Here is a 23,619-nt window from a genome sequence, read left to right on the forward strand (position 1 = left end):
GGCCAAAAACTAAACACACAACACAAAGTAAAAATAGTATGCTCCTAAAGAGTTTTTAATACTAATGTATTTTAAATTCAAATGATAATCTATACATACACACGCACACATACACACACACATATATATATTCTAGAGTTCTGTTAAACAATAAAATAGAAATAATAGGCCACATTCTAAATGTTTAGCATTCTTCTATCAAGTTGTAATAATTAAAATTTATTGAAGTCATTTCTAGTCAGTTTTGAATGAGAAAAATGAGTTCAAAATACTATACCGTATTTTCTTATTTTTTTGGCATATAAGACGAATTTTTAACCTATGAAACACTTCTTAAAAGTAGGCAATTGTTTTATATGCCAGTATACAGAATGCTGAAACTTACTCCACTTATTCCACCCCCTGGGACGAGTGATGTGTTCCCCTCTTTCAGCTGCATCCCATCCATCTATCAGGCATCATCACTCAGTCTTCTGCTTGTTTTGATTAATCTTTCAGGGCACAAAGAGGAGCTGAGGAGCTGAGCTCTGCATCCCATCCAACTGCTGGGTGTCATTGCTGGTATGCTGCTTTCTGGTGCTTAGTCCTTTGTTCAGCTTTTATGGGACACAGAGGAGGCCCCTTTCTCCCTCTAGATATCCTATTAATCACTGCACCCCAGCAGGCTGCTCTTGGAGGAGCCCCTTTTCCCTGCTCTCAATGTATATCACAATTAAAAAATCACAGTCACTCACTAGAAATGACAAATGTAAGTAATTGTTATCACTCCAAAGTCTAGTTTTATTAAACATATACTGTTAACCTCTGAGGGTTCTACTCTTTTTCTCTTACATTTTTTAATTTTCATTTGGTGTGCGTTAAAAGAGAGGTAGTCTTATACAGTGAATATAGCTTAACCCATATATTTTAACAGGAATAGTAGGGGATAATCTTATACTCCCAGTCATCTTATATGCCAGAAAATATGGTAATTTTCTTAAGAGATAATACAGTGAAAAAGACACTTGCCACGTACATAGCCTACCCAGGTTCTATTCCTACCACCATAGATAATTATTTGATCCTTGCCAAGAGTAGTGCCAGAGCTCAGAGCAAACCCTAAGCACCACTATATATGTGGTCAAAACCAAAAAAAAAAAAAAAAAAGTAAAGAATAAAGACAAACACTAGAATTTGTTTAATCTCATTGCCACAATGAATGAAGTGGTTTTGATACATTTCCAAATCCAGTGTCAGCATCTTGGTCATAACGTACTTAAATGCATTAAATCAGCAATAAATCTATTGGCTATTACATAATTAAAAGCAATTATAAGTAGTGCTTTTAAGCATTAAAAATAATGCTTTTTTAAGCAATGGCTTCACTGACAAAAGATGGCTCAAGGAGTTGAACCCTATTAATTCTTATATAAAAAGACTTTTAAAGAATATGAGAACTTGGCTTGAGTCGGAAGCATGCTATTATGAGGTATTGAGAAGCTAGGGCAGTCAAGGGACTACAATAGTAAATAAGGTGTAAAAAGTGTTCCCCAGGAGGAGGAGAGCTGCTGAAAGACAATAAAGTGCTGTTCAAGAATTTTACAGCAACAGTACTAAATTTATCAACCCAACCAAGAAACAACCTTCTCCTCAAAGTCTTGTGAATGGGAGGAGAAAAAACATGTGCACACTGGTAGAGGGAAGGAGACAGGGAGAAGAGATTGGTGTTGAAACTATTTGCCTTAGGCTCAATCATGGGTATATTTGTAATTAATGGTAATTAAATAAAAAATGGATCATAGAAATAGTCAGAGGGTAGAGCAATGGCTTTGCATGTGGCCACCTATGTTTGATCTCCGGCATCCCATATAGTCCCCCATTACGTTCAGAGTTATTTCTGAGCACCAAGCCAAGAGTAGCCCATGAATATTACTGGGTGCAGCCCCAAAACACAAATAAATAAATAAAATATTTGATATGTGACAATGAAAAATAATTTAAATTGAATAATTTGAAAGACTTCCTAAACGTGAGGACCAGAATATGTAAATATTTGATAGTGATACCAAATTCCCCAAAAGCAAAAAAGCAAAACAACTTTTCAAGAAAAACATCCATATTCAGAAAGGAGAAGCAGCTTCCCACTGTTCTTTCTTTTTTTTCTTGACATTGTATGATGTCTTAAAGAATCATTTTGGTTCAGCTAAAGTTTTTGTCAGTCTCAATCTCAGAAGCAGAATAAAATGTCAACCTGGCATCTGGCTAGTGACAGGCATACCATGGGGCAGAACTGTATAAGTCATTTCCAAGCACCAATTTACATAGTAATTGTTTTAATGTCAGAGTATTCAGTTTTCAACTGCTGAGTGTAGTCACACCGTTTTCCTGTTCTAATCTTGCCATGTCAGTTGGGTTTGATAAAGCAGTGATAATTGGTAATTTATTTTACCTTTGACAGGACTGAAAAATTAGTTTGGAATAACAATATATGTGGGGGAGGCAGCAATTACTATTTATGTATTATATCATCACCTGTTACCACCTTTCTAAGTCAGTATAGCTTATGTAAAATGATAAACATTTTCATAGCTGTATTTTAATGTCTGGTATGTAGAAACAAAAGAGTGTGCTGAGTTTAAGCAGCTATGTGTTCCATAAGGCAGAAAAAAACACATAAAGTACAGAGATGCAGACAAAAAATAGATTTTAGAATATGGAAGTTGATGCTTTCTTGGCTATTTTGTTTTGTTTTGTTTGGGGGCCACATATGGAAGCACTCAGGGAATTATTCTTGTTATGTGCTCTAAAATTACCCTGGCAGGCTCTGTGGATCATAGGAGATGCTGGGAATCTAAACCGAGTTGGCTATGTGCAAGGCAAATGCCCTAACAGTTGTGCTATTGCTCCAGCCCCCTCATATCTATTACTTTTACTGACCAAGGGACTCAAATATTTTTACTGGAAAGAGAAGTGATATGCTATGTATAGTTCTATAGATATAGAACTTATAGAATAACTGAAAACAAGCAAGGAGTGGGTGAACTTCAATTATGAGGTTATTTTAAGAATCCACATAAGAGAGGATAGTGGTATAGATTAAGTTAAAGGGAGAACATAAATTCCAGAGCTACATTAGCATTTTAAAAGTCAGAATTAATAGGTCTTGGTGAATGAAGGTTATTTAGAACACAATGAAAATAGAAGCCAAATGTGAGCATCTATGAACATAAGCATGGAATTAAAAAAAAAGTTTACCAAAAGATTCTGAAGAAGCATTGGAGAAAAAAATGGGTGTGCTTTCCTCTTGTTTCCTTGAAACAGAGAAAAGTGCTTAAAGGTAAGAGAAAGGCTTGGGTGTCAAATATTGTTGGAAAGTTTCACAAGGAATAGATGTTAAAATATATTGAATTTCCACAGCATGAAACCATTAGTGACTTTGCCAAGAAAAAAACCTTAGATGTCACTGTAAAATTTTGAGCAGAAATTGGGCTACTAAAAAGTGAATGGGACTCGAGGAAATCAATATCCATATAGAACTTGGGAATCCTAGTCTGAGGAAAAATGAGTTAAAAATAAGAGAGCTGTAGAAATGGAGGATGTGCGATTTCTGACATATAAATTTAAGTCAAAACAGTACATCCTTTCTCTCTAGTTCTCTAGCTGTGTCTACTTACAAACTCTAAACACTGTCTAGTTTATTTCTCTAAGTTTGCCTATGTTAGACATTAAGATGAACAGACTTATCAATATAAAATTTAGGATCTAAATTTTCAATTAGTATTTTCTTTCAAGATTAATCCAAGATGCGATCTTTGTAAATTGATTACTTTTGTTTGTAACAAAAACATCTTCAATTGTACAGATGGATATGCCATTTAATGTTTATGCATTGACCTACTGACAGACTGTTTCCACCTTTGACCTTTATAAATAATAATGCTATAAGGATCTGTGTGTACATTTAGTGCAAATATTTATTTTCTTCCATGTCTACCAAGAAATATTATATAGTTGTATGCTGCATTTCTTTTTAAAGATTTTCCAGCTGCTCTAAAACATATTATCTTACATTCCTACCAATAACACAGAATTGTAATGAGGATTTTGAATTCATAATATATATATTTGGATTTTGGGCCACATCCAGTGACTCCCAGGGGTTATTTGTGGCTATGTGCTCAGAAATTGCTTCTGGATTGAGGGACCATATTGGATGCTGGGGATCAAACCGTGGTCCATTCTGGGTCAGACATGTGCAAGGCAAAGTCCCTACTGCTGCACCAACCTTACAACCCCTAATTTCTTTATATTTTTATAAAATTTTTTAAATCTCATCTTTAGTTCTAGTCACCTCCTAGTACTTTCTCCTATTAATTTATATATCACAGACCCTTCTTTCATGTTCTTTTTTTGTGTATTTCTGAAATTTTTATATCAGTTTCCATATTTTATTGAATTATTTCTTTTTCTTTAGTTTTTTATTTTAGGGCTAAACCCAGCATAATCCTGGTTATGCACTTAAAAATCACTTCTGGCAGGCTCTGGGAGTATATGGGATGCTGAGAATCGAACCTGGGTTCATCCCGGGTAAGCCTCGTGCAAGGCAAATGCCCTACATCTGTGCTATTGCTTCGGCCCCCATTTGACTTTTTGTTTTTAGGGGTACACTCAAATACAAAATGTATGCATTGGTCCTTTTAGTTATCTTCTCAAGTTATGCTATTTTATTTTTGATTTGCAGTGTTTCTTATATATTCTATATTATTTTATTATTTTCAAATATTTTTGTATTTGTGTGGACTGTCATTTTACCTTCTCTATGATGTTCATTGAAGTATAAAATTTAATTTTCACAAAGACCAGTATATGTTTTTGGTTGTTGTTTTTCTGGGGATACATTAAACTGTGCTCAGGGGCTTACTCCTGGCTCTGTATGCAAGACTCAATCCTGGTGGACTCAGAAATGTTTTGGGATGTCAGGCATCAAACCCTGGTCAACTTCATGCAAGGTAAAAGTTTTACTGACTGTATTATCTTTCTGGCCTTCTTTAAAAAATTGTTTACTTTTTTAATACTATTTTGAAATTATCTCAAAAATATTAAATTAGAAGCCATCAAAATGTGTATCTATAAGTTTTATTATTAAAGTTTTGCATACAGGGAAGAACAATAGAACTGCTTGTTGGGCAGTTGCTTTGCATGAGGCCAACACGGATCTATCCTCAGCATCCCATCTAGTCTCCTATCCCTGTTGAGAGTGATACCTAAGTGCATATGGGTGTATCACCTTGCTTTAAAAATAATCTCTTTCTCAAGCTCTTTAATATTGTGTGTGTGGTATGAAGTAATTGTCTAACATCATTGCACCATTAATTTGTAGGTGTCAATCTAGTTGCTTCCATTTGTTTACAATATTATTCTTTCTGGGGCTTAAGAGAATGTTCAAATGTTACAGTGCTTTCCTTGCATGTGGAAGACTTTTCTGATCCCCAGCACTTCATATGGTACCTAAACAAATGCTGGGGGAGTTCCATGAGCACAGTAACAGGAAGAATTACTGAGCACACATACATACAAACCAAATAAAAATATTTATTAAAGTTTTTTTTAGGGTCACAGTGACAATACAGTGGGTAGGGCATTTTCTTGCATATGGCCAACCTGAGTTCAAACCCTAGAACTCACCAGTGCTCTAAACAAGAGTAGAATTGATCCCTAAATTAGAACCAGGAGAAGCACTGATCATTGCAAGATCTGGCCCCCAAACAAATATGATTCCTATATTTAATGGTTTTGTCATCCTCATAAAAAATAACAATCCCAAGTATATACTTATTTATATGTTTTGTATGTGTGTATATATATATGCATATATAAGAAGTATATGCATATATACATATATACTGTATTATTTCTATTGCTCTATATTTATAGTCTGAAGTAACAAAGTATGTTTAATATAAACCATCTTTCTTCTCCAGGGTTGATATTTCTGTTATGGATCCCTTATAATTCTATATTAGTTTTATAAGTTGTTAATTTCTTCGAAGAAGACAACTTGGATTATATGAATTATTTAAATAGATGGGATGCTCTAGAGCATTTTGACATCTTGTCAATATTAGGTATCTGGATCCATAAACATGGGAAAATTTACCATTGTGTTAACCTCTTTCTTCAAAATTATGTATTTCTCAGATTAGAAGTTTCTATCACTTTTATTCAGTTTTTCTTTCTGAACTAATTTTTCCTTTTTATTTTATTACAAATAAATTTTTTTAATTTAGGATATTCTCTACAAATGTTAAAATCCTAAATCTTTAAAATATTTTTCTTTGTTTTGAGGGTGATACAAAGCCAGTTGTGATCAGAGATTACTTTTAGCTCTTCTCTCTGGGATCACTCTTGGTGAGATTCAAGGTACTATATGAAATGTGAGCGATTGAATCCAGGTTGTCCATGTGCTAGGAAGGAACCCTCTTTACTATATTATATTGAAGCCTTGAAAATAAGTCTTGAGTACTAAATTTTGTGCCCTGTTTTCTTGGTGAACTTCATTAATACCAGCAGGTTTTTAAAATGTATTCCTTTGGATTTTCACTATAGAATATTATTTTCTTAGCCAATAAAGACTAATTTAATTCTTCTCTTATAATTTATATATTTATTTTTTTATCTTTTCTGAGATAGAACCTGCAGTACAATATTGGATAAAAGCAATAAAAGTTGACATTTCACTTGTCCTATACTTAGGATGATAACAATCTTTTACATATAAATATAATGCCTATATTTTAATATAGTCACATTCCTCAATTTTAAAACTATTAATTACTATTGTATATTTTAGTAAAATGAGAGTGGGAATAAAATGAATAATCAAACTTATATTTTTATTGCTCCCTAAACATTTATAATAATATGTATCACTAAATTGAATTTTTTAAATTGAAGTTGGAAATTACACTTTTTTTAAGAACAACACCCAGAAATGCTTCAGAGCTATTCCTAAACCTGCATTCAGGGATCAGTAATAACAGTATTCAGGGAACCATATGAGATAAGAGGGATCAATCTAAAATTGGTCGCATGCTAGGAAGTACCCTACTATCTGTTCATCCCTGAAAAATAATTTTTTTACAATATACTTCAGTGTTATTTATTTTATCATTACAATGTTATAAGGTTACAAAATATATGCTTTAGAATTCAACTGTCATGCTTTGGAAGCAGCTACAGTTTATTTATAGGTGTGCAAAACTTTAATATTAGCACTCTTTTATACTCCTGTGACCTTGTGTTCATTCTTATTCTGCCTTTCAAAGAATCTACTTATGATCTGTCATTCATTCCAGAGGCTAAATGTCTGGTGACTCTCGAACCATTATCTATCTTGGGAGGATTTTCATTTCAACAGAGACACATTTTTTAGTTGCAGTGATAAAAACTCAGCCATATCTTTCAGGCTTTACTCAAGAGATGAGATATGTGTGTAAATTTCTGTTATTTCATCATGGCAGTTTTTTAAAGAAGTCTTGGAGACATACTAATGCACTGACACCTATACTATCTGTGTAAGACGACATAAACAATGCTCAAAGGTATCATTTGAATAAGACTTTAGAAGAAATCATTTCTTATCTGTTGTTTCTGATCATTTCTCTGCTAATCTGATGCTTATAAATTATCTGTTATTTTTTTTCTTTATTCCCCCACTGACATTTAGATATACTCAAGGCAAAATAGCATGCGGCTCAAAGGATGCATTTTCCATCTCACTCTCTGGCAGTATTTACACTTGACTTGAGTACACGAACAGTTATTTTAGTTTAATTTGCCACATAACTTGCTTATAAAATTTTGAAAGGTCTTTAATAGAATCTTATCAAAGAAATCAAGTGCAGCCCAAACTTTTAACTTTTTAAATTAATAATATTTTATCTATACTAGTTTTGAGATACTCAAACATTTCAGTATATTAATTAATATTACTGTTCCAAGGTTGTTTTAAAATTAAATTGTGATGATCTATTCTATAGAAAATTCATCTATTAAATTCATATTATCTAAATATATTTAAAAACAAATAGATACAGAATATTTTCTAATAGCCTCCAGACTGACTAAATTTATTAAAATTAAATTTTGAGCACTGTATTTCACTAGTTCTTTATTTGCTGTATCTTTATAATCTTGCATCCTAGTGGTAAAGTTCATAACTTATATAGGCATATGGCTTTGTATTTAATACCTGTTCTCACAAGAAAGAGAGGAATATAAATAGCTAAAGAAATAATATCATATCTGATTTGGTAAAATGGAACATAGTTCTAATAATATTAATCAGAGAACATATTAATATTAATTAAGAGACATAATAGAAAAGGACTCAATAATAACAATGGACATAGAAAGTTTATACCTCGTATGAGAAAGTGAGTAATTTATATTCAATATGTACTTGTTCAAAACTACAGTGCAACTCTCGCTAGTCAAATTAAAAAAATTACTCAATATGATTTCCAGAAGGTGGATTAGTTTAGTTGAAAGGTACTGAAAAATTTGTATTAACTCAGAACTCTGTATCCCAAATTTATGTCTTTGTTTATGTATGCAAGTAAATATAACTTTATACAGGAGAAGACTTTTCTTGTTAATAAATGTTTTTCCATAGAGAGATAGCCTTTAAAATATCACTTAACCTCTTTCTATCTTTTCATGCATCTCAACCTGTATTTTATTACTAGGAATAATATTTAACCCATCGATACATTATTTTTCTACTTAGAATCTTAATCTTAGAGTCTTAGTCTTAGAATACTTGGTCTAGCTTTGTAGGCCACACAGTTCTGCACTCAGCTGGACAATGTAATATTGCTCAGGGCCATAGAAGCTACCAGTAACCACTATCATACCAGAAAATTCTGTGATCCTCTGAGTTTGCCAGAATGACTTTGAGCACAGAACCAGGATTATTCTGTGAGTACCCAAAGTCCTGCCCCAAATTTAACCTATTTAGTTCCTTATAAAGGCTACCAAATTGAAGCTATGTGATAAATATGGATTTAGACTCCTAAATATATTTCAACAATAACAGAATATTAGTCACATACCTTTGATGCATTATCTAGATATTTCTCAAAGCTTATTTTAAATTTACACATTACTTGTGTGGGTTCTAATCTCATGGATTTCCTCTATAGAGAGATCCAATATTTTTCTTTTTACAGGTTAATTATATCATGTTTCAATATCATATGCATTAAATTTTGATTAATGTACTCATATTTAGGGATTAATGCTAGTTCGTTTATTATATAATCTTATCTTGTAAATAACATATACATGCATACATTTGCTTACTTTAAATCTGGCAATTTTTCTATGTACTTCTATTTTGATATCTCATATGTATATATTTATATATATACTTATAATAATGAATTATTCTAAATTAGAATACAAGTACTTTATATAAAGGTCTCATTTTTTTATCTTAAACTGAAAAGAAAGATGGTTTTATATAGCATACCAATTATTTGACTTCTCAAATAAAGAACTGCAATTACAAAAATAACTATATAAAGATTGGAAAAACATGCATGGTATAATGAATCCAAGTCAGTAAAATATCTTTTAATTAAACATTTTTCATGCAAGATTTTCCAAAGTAAAATTGTTATAAACATTACATTTTATAAAAACAAAGAAAGGGTACTTTAAGAACACGTGTTGGAATAATTTGTTTATAGAAATAATTAGGAAGTTACTGAAGAGAGTATCTAAAATACAGATACTCAGCAAGACAGTACATGCCATTCAAAAATTAACTTACAAACTATGAAACCAGAAAAATGGGTGAGAAATTTGGAAATACCAGTGCATGAGGTAAAAATTAACATAGAAGGTAAAAATAAAAATGAATATACTAAAATTTATAGAAATATATAATTGCAGTTGCCATATCTGCATCTGGCCAGCTCCTTAGACTCCCTCTGTTCTAGAAAGATATGTAAATCAAGTTGTACAAAATTATGGGGACATCGGCCACACAGACTTTCTGAGAACTTTTGTTTTACAATAAAGTCTCCTTCTTCCTTTCCTTTTCCCCCTTTCTGCCTCCTCACAGTCTCTCCCACCTCCTCTTCACACACACAATTTATTATCTCTCCATGGATTTTATCAACCTAAGGATGATTGCAATAGCCAATTATCAGCTTCCTAGTTATACTGACAAAAATAGAGTACTTGTCGTTTATATTTTTGTTTATTTATTGGTTCTAAATACTTCTCACCCAAGCTGAAGACCTGTACCTATCTCTGCTGCAGGTTTTTTTTTTTTTTTTTTTTTTTTTGGTTTTTGGGCCACACCCGGCGGTGCTCAGGGGTTACTCCTGGCTGTCTGCTCAGAAATAGCTCCTGGCAGGTACCGGGGACCATATGGGACACCGGGATTCGAACCAACCACCTTTGGTCCTGGATCGGCTGCTTGTAAGGCAAACGCCGCTATGCTATCTCTCCGGGCCCTGCTGCAGTTTTTTAAAGTAGTTTTTAAGCACATAAATTAAACAACGAGACTCTGTAAGACTTTTTTTGGCTCTGTGCTTTATGCATAGAGAATTGTAAAACAGTCACAGTCAGCATCGGGCCCATTCCTTGTACTGGTGAGAGCCATACACTAGACTAGACTAACCTGAGGACATTATCATTCTTGAATATCTCATATTAGACACTTTGCAGACATTCAGCTAAAAGTTATAGTTTTAACTTGGTTATAGTTATTTTGTTTTTGCTTTTTCTTTTGAGGTATTGTATTATGAGATGAATGTTTGTCTTTTATATGTACAACATTTATACGCCTTATAAAGTATAGCATTTATAGTGCCTATAGATATGATCAAAGACTTTTTGAGCCATATTTTCTCCTAACACTTAGAATAAAGCTTTTTATGCCATGAACTCCATAACTATCATAACAATTTCAGAATCTATTTCTTTTTTCTGTTTTAATATTCTATTATATTGTTGTAAAGAATCTCTGTCTTTTTTTTTTTTTTTTTTCAAAAAATGGTGGTGACATAAAAATATCCTCTGAGAATAATGGGAATATTAGCCTTCTTTTGACTTTACTGATTTGCTGTACTGTTTCTGTCTGCAATTTTTTCCACTTGAATACACATTAAAAGATTGAAAATGTGGGGGTGGGGGAGGAGGTGGAAGGAAATTATCCTCTGAGCATATTTATTATCCAATAACACAATTTAATGCATCTTTGATGGTGTGCAATTAGATATTAAAAATTCTCATAACTAGAAATGTTCTTGGTCAGTGGGAATTACTGTGGATAATTTTAAGCAGCCTGGGAATAATTTGGCTGTTACAAGGCTTAGACCAATATATAAAGTACTCAGTTTAGGAAAAATTGATTTGTTCTTCACATTAATCCTCTCCTTAACTATATTGGGAAATGCAAATTCACATAAAACCTGAAGAGAAACCAACAATTCTTTTATACTAAAAATAAATTATTAAGACACAATAAGGTAGCTGAAATATAGTCCCTATTTCATAATATACTGATTTTTTCCCCTAAAGGTCTTCTTTGCACACATTTAAGAATTTTCTTTACTGTATATTACAGTAATTAGCTACTACTCTAATCTATTTTAGAGAGATTAAATAGATGAGAGCTAAACATAGAATGGACACATTTACAAAATATGTATGGTTAGACCACAGCACCACATTTTAATATATTGTATGTCCTTGTCATTTTGACACTGTGTCCACTAACAAGAAAACACTGAACACTAGAAAAATTAATTAATCAGCATTTGAAGTTTCAGAAAGTCACCTAATCATTTATTTCCATTAATAATATAATATTTAACTATGATTTTGTAAAAATTGAGTAGCTGACAAGACATTCAAAAATTGATGAAACAGGAAATGAATCATTACTTTGTGATTACAAATGATTTCCTATTAAACACTTTTGTGGAAGATGACACTAAATATGGTATGTGAAATAATAAATAATTGGAGATGTATCTAATTATAAATTTAATTATATATGTATATATATTATTGAACATTACATGTAATTATATATGCATATAATATATAATATATCATTATACATGTATATATAATTTTATATCCATATATTATATGTGTAAACATACATGTGTATATAAATATATACATACATGTATATAAATACATATACTTTCAATGGGAACAGTTACTTTAATCAACCTTTAATATTATGAAGTACAAAACACTTGACTTAGTTATTGAATGAAAAATTTTAGTTATATTCTCACTTGATTCACATTAAGCACTCTTGAAAACAAAGCAAACTAAAGTACTTTGTACATGTGTGCTGTACTCACTTAGCATGGCGAATATCTGGCAGAGACCTCTCTAGAGCAATATTATTGCTGACAAAAATATTGAAACCATTTTCCCTGTATGCTGAGTCATCATGTTCCTCTTCAGTGAGGGGATAAGGTTTTCCATGTTCACCTTTCCCTAGGAGAGCAAAACAGATAGGATTATTGCTTGGGTAAAAGCTAATTCCTCCCTTAGAACCAACATTCTGTTTAGAATAGGTGTCTGTATTCACTGTTACTAGTGACTCTAGCTAACAAACTGTTCAACAATAAGATTTTATCACATTTCATTTTGTTGGGAAACTGAATTGGGGTAAAAAGTAAATGCACAAATAGAAAGTACGAACGTACCTTTCAGGAAAAAACCTAGGAATTGAAACATTTGACAATTTTATAAAGACTCTAAAGTATAGGTGCTGCTTTTGTGATTTAACTTATCCTACATAATTTTCTGAGTAGTTGTCTTTTCATTCAATTAATGGTTCATATTCTTATTATGTCCCAATTTATGCCAATACATTATATAATTTTAAGTTAGTTTCAGTTGTCTCTGAGTATATTAACTTACATATCTTTATGTATTTTAAAAAGTATAATACTTCTATAAATACAAGAGTATTTTTAGAATGTGAGTAATCATATACCCGCATCCTAAGAAAGACTAAAAATCTGGAAATTTCCTGATGAACTCTGTGGTATTCATATTCCATTTTGTCTTTTTTAGTTAATGACATTAACTACATAATTATTTATCACTTGTATTTCTTACAAAGTTCTGATAGTTTTATTCCAAAAATAGTTTTTAAACCTATATTATGCTTCTCAAATTATTTTAATTATAGATGCTCTAAATATGTTTTCCTCACTAAATTGTAGAAATTCTGGTTTCTCATTGTAAGAAGGTTTCACAGTTGCAACTTCAATTCACCAACAAGTAAAGAAGATGATTGAATAATTAACAACTGTCTTGGATTTGCACAAGAGGAGACAATTCATGTCCAACTTCTATGTCCAAAATTGGAGTGACAGGAACATGTAGAATGCAGAAATTTACCTGAATAGAAAATTTTACTAATTGTAGACTTTGCAGGCAAGCCCTGGAATTAAAATATCAGGAAGGCTGCAAGCATATTGTAAGAAATGGCTTTAGGAACTTCCAAGAGTAAGTAACGTTATAGTAAAATCCTCCAGCATTTTTCTGAAGCATGGAGGAGAAAGGAGCCACGGTAAAAGGAGCCAGATACCTCTCCTTAATAAGCTTGCCCTCATGGGCCAGAGAGGAAGTGCAGGGGTTAAAATATTTATCTAGCATTTGCAGACCCTGTTCAACCTTGGTACCACATATGGTCCCGTGAACACTGCCAGGAGTGATCACAGAGTCAGGAAAATCCCTGAGCACAGCCATTGTGAACTGAAGATCAAAACATAAGTGATAATAATTAAAATGTAGTAAGTATCCTCTGAGCAAATTTGACCCAACATCTTATGGCTAGTCAATGCGGGACATTTGGCTCACCTGGAAGGTGGGCATACCCAACTGCAGCCCCACTAATCAGCTCAGCCCATCAAAGAAGGGCAGGGCATGAGCAAACAAGACACGTGTGAAATTCACAAATTCAAGCTCACTGAAGCCTGATATGCAAACCTAGGGCTAAAGCCTTCTTTTTCATCCAGACAGTATCGCCATGTGCAAGACATGTTGACAGTACTCATTTTATCAGACCCAACTTCAAGGAAAAAAAATGGCATACCAAAAAGCATAAATTTTTTTTTCCTGAATTTGAAGTGACAGATCTATCATCAGGACTGGGCAAGGAAGGGGTGTGGGTTCATGTGATTCAGAATGGAAAACAAGTGGGAATAAAATACGAAGAAACCTCAGAGGTAAAGCAGACAGCAAGAACAGATGGGCAATGCGAGCAGAGACCTGGGAAGTCTCTATGAATGAACAAAAACGAAGCACTGCTAATAAAAAGCATTGTAACAGAAACAGATGCCATTTGTGGGCTTAGTACCAAACTGGGCACAGCTGAGGAAGATTCTCTCTTGGCACTTGAGAATAACTCAACAGAATCCTTAAAAACCAAAAAGCAAAGAGAATAGAGATTGTAATATAAGGAACAAAATATCCATGATCTGTGGAGCAATCCTAAAAGAAATATGTACCTTCGCTACCTTTTTATGCAGCCTTCTTATGTATATTGTTAACAATAAATAACATTGGCATCAATTGGCATTTATGATAGAAATCTTTGAACCTGAGGACTGATAATAAAAGAATAAAAGTGTTAATTGAGCGCTATGTATCTGAGTGTGTGTGTAGGCGAGAGTAGGAGTATACGTGCTTATAACTTAAGATGTGAAATATTTCTTTTAGTCTTCTTAGAGATCGTTTTTATGGATATAATTTTTCAAATGCTTTTTCAAAGTTCTTCCACCTTATCATTAAAGCACCTTTCATTTTGCAATATATTGTCTTTTTTAGTCACTAGAATCTGTTTTTTTTTTTTTTTTTTTTTAGGTGATTTGGGTTTCATTGTTTTTTTTTTCTGTGCCATAACCAACAATACTCAGAGATTACTCCTGAATCTCTACTCAGTGATCACTCCTGCTGGTGCTGGAGGTATATTATGGATGCCAAGGATGAATTCATGTTGGCAACATGCAAGGTAAAGAAACCTACCTGCTGTAACATTGCTCTGGCCCCCAATTTTTTGTTTTCTCTATCAAATAGCAGAGAAAGCAATTTATACAACTCCCTGCTCCCCCTTTCACTGCCCCAGCTTCTAGCTTCTGCCCTGGAGGTATTAACTTCGTGCCAAGATCAAACATCTGGTTTGGTAAGAATTATATGCTCAAGAAGCAGACTGAAAAGCTCTCCAATTTCAAGGGAGAAAAACAAAATGTTAAAGTGTTTCACTTTTGGCATCAAAAAATGGAAATATTGTAGCTCACCTGTTTCCCTTTTCTTATTTCTTAGACAAAAATATCATTTTGTATTTCAATCTAGTTGAAAATAAATGTCCATAAAAATTTCACTCAAAAAGTTAATTACTGATCATTTATTTTGAATAGAGCATTAAGATAGTTTTGTATACATTTATTAACTCATGTATTCATTTTGAATATATATAGTATACATTTATTGATTTAACACACAAGTAAACAAGAGACAATTTTTTGTGTTCTTTTTGGGGGGGTCACACCCAACAGCACTCAGGGGTCACTCCTAGCTCTACACTCAGAAATTGCTTGGGGGAGCATAAGGGATGCCGGGATTCAAACCACCGTCCTTCTGCATGCAAGGCAAACACCTTTCCTCCATGTTATCTCTCCAGCCTCAAGAGACTATTTTTAATAAAAAATTAATAAGCATGTTCACAGTTATCAGTACATTTTCACGACTACCACTTTATCTAAGAAAAGCCTTTCAAGTTTCTTTATTCTTTGTAGTATATTGAATTTATAAGGTACAGCACATATAGCCTATTTATTAAGAAAATCATATTACTCAGTAATCTTTTTGAAAACAGCATTAACACTTTTTATAATACTGGAAATTAAGATTCTATTATTTTGAGCAAGAAATGTCACTTCTGAATGACTGGAAAGTTAGTACAGATAATACAGAGATTGTGCTGAGGGTAAGGCACTTGCTTTGCACATGGCCAACCTGGGTTCAATCCCCAGCATCTCATATGGTCCCTCAAGCACCGATAAGGAATAGAATAATTCCTGAGGGCAGAGCCTGAAATAACCCCTGAGCATTGCTGTGTGTAGCCTCCAAACAAACACAAAACAAGGAGAAATTCTAGGCATATATCCCAAAGTCCCAAAACCTTAATTAAAAAAAATGTGTATGTTCATTGCAGTACTCCTCATATTAGTAAAAAATCTAAAAAAAATAAAATAAAATTCAAGTGTTGGGGTCAGAGTGGTGGTGCAAGTGGTAAGGCATCTGCCTTCGTTGCGCTAGCCTAGAACGGACTGTGGTTTGATCCCCCAGCCTCCCGTAGGTCCACCAACCAGGAGCGATTTCTGAGCACATAGCCAGGAGTACCCCCTGAGAATCACCGGGTGTGGCCCAAAAACAAAACAAAATAAAACAACAACAACAAAAAAAATAAACAATAAAAGCCCCAAACACCAAAAGTCTAAGTCAGGGGTCTCAAACTCAATTTACCTGGGGGCCGCAGGAGGCAAAGTCAGGGTGAGGAAGGGCCGCATAAGGGATTTTGCTTACCGAATATTTGCAATAAAAAAATCGCATTAGTAAGGGAAAAAATCGCAAAAAAAAAAAAAGGGCATTAAACATTTGAATATCCAGAATGGAACTGCTCCTCAGGGTATGCGAATGTTTAATGTGATTTTTTTCTTACTAATGCGATTTTTATTGTGATTATTCGGTAAGTGAATAATCGCGAATACTGCGATATTTGAAGGACAGCTGCGGGCCACAAAATGTTGTACAGAGGGCCGCAAACAGCCCGCGCGCAGGCCGCGAGTTTGAGACCCCTGATCTAAGCAAAGATGACTGAATAGAGAGATTATTGTACATATAAATAATGGAATTCTACTCAGCCTGATTAAAAAATAGAATCATGCCATTCTGCTGTCACATCGATGGAGCTAGAATGTATCATGCTGAATCATGTTTTGTCAAGAGGAGAGGGACAGACCCAGAATGATCTCTCTCCAATGCAGGATATGAGGAAGCAGAATAGAGAAAAACAAATACTTAAGAGCAACAGGAACAGAACTTGTCTTCAGTAGAAAGCTGAACACAATGGCTAAAAGGAGAGACCTTGTGAAAAGCACCCCGAGGTAGAGGGTGTATGTTGGCATATTTACCTATGAGATTCTTATTATTTATATGTGTATTTATAGTGCCCAACATACAAATTTTTGTTTTATTTGTTTGGGGGGGTCACACCCAGTGACACTCTGGGGTTACTAGGCTCTGCGTTCAGAAGTCGCTCCAGGCTCAGAGGACCATATGGGTTGCTGGGGGATCATTTCTGTCTTGGGTCAGCCATGTGCAAGGCAAATGCCCTACTGCTGTGCCATTACTCCACCCCCTCCAACATACAATAATTTTTGTTTGTTTTGGGGCCACACCTGGAGAGACTCAGCGGTTACTCCAGGTTAAACACTCAGAACTCACTACTGGTTTAGGGGACCCTATGAAACTTCAGGGATCAAATTACAGTCTATCCTAGGTTAGCACGTGCAAGGCAGATGCCCTACCTCTTATGCCACAACTCCGGACCCCCAACATAAAATTTTTAAAAATATACATACCCTAAGTGAAGAGTATAAAACTATCAAGATTTCTTTCAATAATCGTTATCTAGATCATTTAGATTCAGACTCTTTTAGGACCACATGCCTACAATTTTGAAGCTACACATCATTAAAGCTTCTGTCAATCAAATGGAAATTCATTTTCTTTGTACAAGAATTCTGCTTTTAGATTGAAGCATCTCTGGAGAAAGATGTTTCAGATGAATGAATGTTTCTCTGAAGTTATAAAACAAAGCTTCTGAGTCACTGATGATCACACACTAGGCATTTCTTCATTGCTGCTGTGAGAATAGGTTTTAAAATTTTATGTTCTTATGTACAGAGCCAATAGATTTTACTGCAAATATTACCAGCTCATTTCTAGCTTTAATATATAGAGCATCAGATTCTATGACAGACATCTCTCATGATTTGTCATTTCTTTTGTTTAAGAAAAAATAAAAACTTTTTAGGAGTCAAAAAATGTATGGTGAGGTATGAAACTTTCTAATGGTCTTTACAGTGATTTTACACCTACATATTTATAATCCTATACTGGAAAACATTAATATGTTACTGATATCAATGATAAGTTTTAAGGTGTCTTTTTTGGATAAAATATTGTGTTTCACATACTTAAATAATGTAAGACATATAGTAATGAAATTTAAAGACTAAAATACAAAGAAATACTAAACTATATGTATGAGCCAATAAAACATTGCTAAGTTATACAAATGTATTTTGAGTCTTTTTATGTTTAAAGTGTATAGTGGATATTACATATGAAAATTAGGTAATATTTCTTACAATATGCCCAATATACATTTTTATATTAAACATTTTTTAAATATGTATTATGTCAGTCATATATACTGGTATGACTATCAATTTTAATATTTATTGATTACTAGTAAACACTTTTGATTAGGAAAACTGAAATAAATATAATAATACTTCAGGTATATAAAATTAGAGCTATGTTTGATAAGATGCTATAATGCTCAACACATTAGCAAAGAAAAACACTGTTGAAGAACATGTAAACTTTACATATTCGGCTATAGAATAAATTGGAACTATATGTGTACATAAAAACATGTGATTATGCTGTAATAATAAAGTTATAGCTCGATATACCGTTATATTCTCCCATTTAAGTACTAATTAGGCCTGACCCTGCTTAGTTTCTGAGATCAGGCCTGTTCAGGGTGGTATGGCCATAGACTATGCTTATTTTATAATTATAGACACTTCATTTATCTGATAATAAGATTATAGTATTTTGAAAATGTGCAGTTGCTTACTAATCATAGGAGTTGAGTAATTCTTAAATTGAAAATATATTTTGACTTGCACATAATGTAATAGTAAATATTTATATTCATTTCAGTAAAAGTAGTTAAAATTGAGGTAACACAAGTATCTGTGCATGGTTTAAGAAAATTTGATATGGAAGAGATTAAGAATTTTGGTGTGTTCTTGTGGAATATCTTATTAATCATCCAGTTATTCTCAAAAATGTCATTGAAACATTATTATCTATGAACCACAAGTAGTAATCATGTTATTTTTCTATTCAACATTATGTTAATGTAAATCTTATATAGTATCATACATTATTAATACAAGAAATTCAGCTTATAACTGCCATCTTTTTCCTACTCAAAATGAATCACAAAACATACTTAAATATACTTTTCTAGCTTTAATTTCTGTTAGTGTATTTCTGTAATTTCTCTTGCCCTCCTATCTGAATTTCTTCCTTAGAGGAAAGTCTTGATTTCATTCCCCTGTCTTTTATTCCCCAGAAAATAACAACTTTTTTTTTTTGATGGACTGAAACTAAATGGAACATTACTGCCAAATGTGTCTCACTTGGTGTTAGAATCTTTCCTTGTATAAAAATGATAAACTGTCAGATTTGGACATTTTTACCACTTTTTTTAAAAAATGAGGCAGCACAATCATGAAGCATTTCAGATGCCATCTGAAATGGACAGAGAAACTGAGATAAAATGTATCAAAGAAAGTAAAGAGAAATATGCAGAAAATAAGAACATTGGTAGAAGCACAATAGACTGAAAGCAACCAAACTAAAAAATGCTGGAAAATAAAAGGAGAAGCTTTGAGAAACTTGCATATTAGTTTATTTCCTAAAATAAAAAATAAAAATTTGAATAATAAAGCAATAATTATTTTGATAAAATTTTATGCATATAAGTTTAAGAACAGACAGAACCTAAAATAACATTGTGCTGAATGAAGGTAAAATAGAGAATTTGATACTAAAGAAGTTCAAGAAAAATTACTTTAGTTACTGTTAACTAAATTACTAAAATGAATACCTTCTAGGCTGGTATATTATAGTAATATATAATATATAACAGACTTACCTCCCTTTCTATATAACACATCTAATATTTTGATACATAAGAAGGAAAAAGAATAGAAAAAACATACTAGCTGCAGTCATATAAGACTTAAAATACTAGATTACATTCTTAATCAAACCTATGCTGGCTTGTTATAAATGGAGTGACTGAGTATCAAACTCATAAAAGTTCTGTACTGAGAAGTATAAATAACATGAATTATCATCTTCACTGTGATTGATTGGTTTTACATTTTTGTGCAATCTTAAAATGCTGCCAACCTACTCACTTAAAAGTAAAGGACTTTCCCATGCATGTACTAATGGACTGAAAAATTATCAGTGATCCAAGTTTTGTGAACTTTGATTTGTTCTAATGAGTGTGGCATAGATAGTAGAAATATGAAAATTATTTTAATAAAGGATTGAATGAAGACATGCTAATAGAATATAGAAATGGATTATATTTAGGGTAATTTCTTTAAGAACAATTAGGTCTAATTATATTAATAACAGAAAAGTGCTTTAAGTGAACAAATAGCTTCCCTATATTCTTCTAAATTTAAAAACATTACTGCAATTACATTTCCAAATTTCCTTTAGGCATTGGTTACCTACACATAGATATAGATAATACTTATAAGTAAAGTAGATGACATAATTCTTGCCATGACAATATTCTTTCTAAAATGTGATCTTCTCAGTTTTAGTCCCAATTCTATGACTCAATCAGGACTTTTTTGAATCATGTCTGTGGTTGAAAACTATTTTTCTTAAGAAATTGTGAGTCATATCACTTTGAATATTGATAGAACTCATAAAGAAATCAAGAAATCAAGTCAGTAATCACCCCTTGACGAGCCAAATATAAATGCTGAGGATAAATCTGGGTTTGCTGTGTTCAAGTCAAGTACCCTAACTTTTAGACTATCTCTAAGGCCCCAAGTCCTATAATTTCTTTATTATCTCTTAGACAATTTATTGTGATTTCTAAAAGAAAATCAGGCAAATGTTTGTGTGTGTGTGTGTGTGTGTGTGTGTGTGTGTTTTGGCAAATGTTAAATTTACCATTACTGGAAAATTAAATTATGCTGTCAACACAGTGGAAATGTTGGTTTTGGGGCCACATCCAACAGTGCTCAGGCGTTTCTCCTGACTCTGTACTGAATCTGGCTGCAGCAAGTACTCAGGAGACTTGATGTTGCTAGAAATTGAACTAGTGACAGCTGCCTGCAATGCTAGTGTTTTAACCCCTGTAATCTTGCCCAGACCTCAAGAATTTTTTTGAGGGGGTTACACTCGGCAGTGCTCAGGGGTTACTTTGAGATCTACACTCAGAAATCACTCCTGCCAAGCTTGGGGGACCATATGGGATGACGGGATTTGAACCACCAACCTTCTGCATGAAAGGCAAACGCCTTACCTCCACGCTATCTCTCCGCCCCCCCCCCCCATTTTGTTTTAGTTTTTTGATGTTGCTTACTAAGTTGCAAATTTAAAAATGTACTTATTAGATGCCCTATTAGCACAGTAGTCTCATAAAACTTTATTTATTTTTGGTTTGGGACTCACACCCACCAGTATTCATGGAGTGACTCTTGGTAATATTTTGATTACCATATATGATACCAAGGACTGTGTTTGATTGCATACAATGCAAGCATCTTATCTTATATAATAGCTCTCTGACTATCCTTTGAGTTTATAAAAATAAAAATGCTACATAAAAGATATATCAGGTTGCATAAAGTCATGTAAAAGTTATAAAAATTTAATAAGATCCATATATTAAAGATAATTACAAATACATTTATATAATATTTGAATTATTTTTGTTGTTGTTTATTGTGTTTTGGTTTTTGGGCCACGCTTAGGGAGTTACTCCTGCCTATGCCCTCAGAAATCGCTTCTGGCTTGGGAGACCATATGGGACACTGGGGATCGAACCAGGACAGTCCTGGGTCAGGGCAAACACCCTACCACTGCGCTATCACTCCAGCCCCTAATATTTAAATTCTTAATTCAAAATATGCAGTGGAATATCTTTTTTATTGATTATTGTTAAGAATGAGCTCTTTATTTGTTTGTACTTGGGTCAAACTCATTGGTATTATGGGTTTATACTTAGCTCTATATTGAAGTATCACTCCTGCTGGGTTTGGGGGACCATCCAGGGTACTGGGGATTGAGCCCAGGTCAGCCACATACAAATGGGGATTGAGCCCAGGTCAGCCACATACAAATAATGAGATTAAAAAACTTCATAAAAGCAACAAAAATTTAATCTTTGTTTTGGCTGATTCTATAAGAAAATATCAAATTATGAAAGGAAAGTATTTTGCTATTTAAACTATTGCTAGAATCATGTGATGTCTCTTATGTTAGCTGAGTATTTCAATTTTAATAAGGTAAAATTTAGTTTTAATAATGTAAATTATAATAAATTAAAATTTATACAAATTTTAATAAAATTTATATTTAAAGTGCAATGTAGAATTAAAGTGAAGGATATTTGAAGCTGATATTTTATTAAAATATTTTATTTGTGGTAGAGTGTGTCAAACACTATAGTAGACAATGGTTAATTAATAATTATGTGTTGGATATGTTAGTCCCATTGTGTAGTCAGGAAACTGAGTCTCAGCGATAATAGTTATAAAAATTAATGTTTGTGAAGGACCATAAATGGCGGAAGCCGCCGGGCGGGGTCTGGGCTTGAGTATTGGCAGCCGGGCTGGCAGGAGGTGCCACCATGGAGGACCAGGGCTGCCTGCACTGCTAAACCACCAAATACCGTAACCCCATGCTCAAGCTCATGGTCAACGTGTGCAGACACACGCTGTGTGAAAGTTATGTGGATTTGCTGTTTGTGAGAGGAGCTGGGAACTGTTCAGAGTGTAACACTTCACTTAGAAAAAGCAACTTCGGGGTACAACTCTTTGAAGATCCTACAGTTGATAAGGAGGTTGAAACTCGGAAATCAATTTTTTTTAAAAAAAAGTTAATGTTTATGAGTTGAAGCTATGAGAGTTATGTTGCTTAGAATTAAATGAGCTAAAATTGGAATTGGTCATTGCCTTGTCATTACTGTGTTATATAATGGGAATACTAGGTTGAGTTGGAGGAAACTCATCTATCTCTAGTACCTGTATTATTCCTACAATCTTCCTAATAAAATTATGAACATATAATATGTTCATTCATGGGGCCAAAGCTGTGGCGTGGAGCGATAAAGTGTCTGCCTTGTTGGCTCTAGCCTAGGACGGACCATGGATCGATTCCCTGACGTCCCATATGGTCCCCCAAGCCAGGAGCAATTTCTAAGCACATAGCCAGGAGTAACCCCGGAGCTTCAGCGGGTGTGACACCCCCTAAAAAAAAACAAAATAAATACGTTCATTTACATAACTACCTCACTTTCTTTGTTCCCAACTACTGAAGCTATAAGATTACTATATTTTAATTTATAATAGATATAACTCCATGTAGATCATACTCTGGACTGTTAATTTAATTTTACAAACTAATTTGAAAGACAATATCTGAAATTTTAGTACTTTGCAATAATTTTTGAAAACATTATATAAA

General features: G+C 33.2%; 1 protein-coding gene across 1 annotated transcript in view; it reads right to left on the reverse strand.

The window, feature by feature from the left end:
• Nucleotides 1-23,619, reverse strand: part of GALNTL6 (polypeptide N-acetylgalactosaminyltransferase like 6) — a 756,971-nt gene that overhangs the window by 674,497 nt on the left and 58,855 nt on the right. Inside the window, exon 3 of the mRNA XM_049772673.1 lies at nucleotides 12,375-12,513. Coding sequence (XP_049628630.1) covers nucleotides 12,375-12,513 — 139 coding nt within the window. The remainder of the gene's footprint in view (nucleotides 1-12,374; nucleotides 12,514-23,619) is intronic.

The sequence above is a fragment of the Suncus etruscus genome, chromosome 4 (genome assembly GCF_024139225.1).
Source record: "Suncus etruscus isolate mSunEtr1 chromosome 4, mSunEtr1.pri.cur, whole genome shotgun sequence".
Lineage (NCBI taxonomy): Eukaryota > Metazoa > Chordata > Mammalia > Eulipotyphla > Soricidae > Suncus > Suncus etruscus.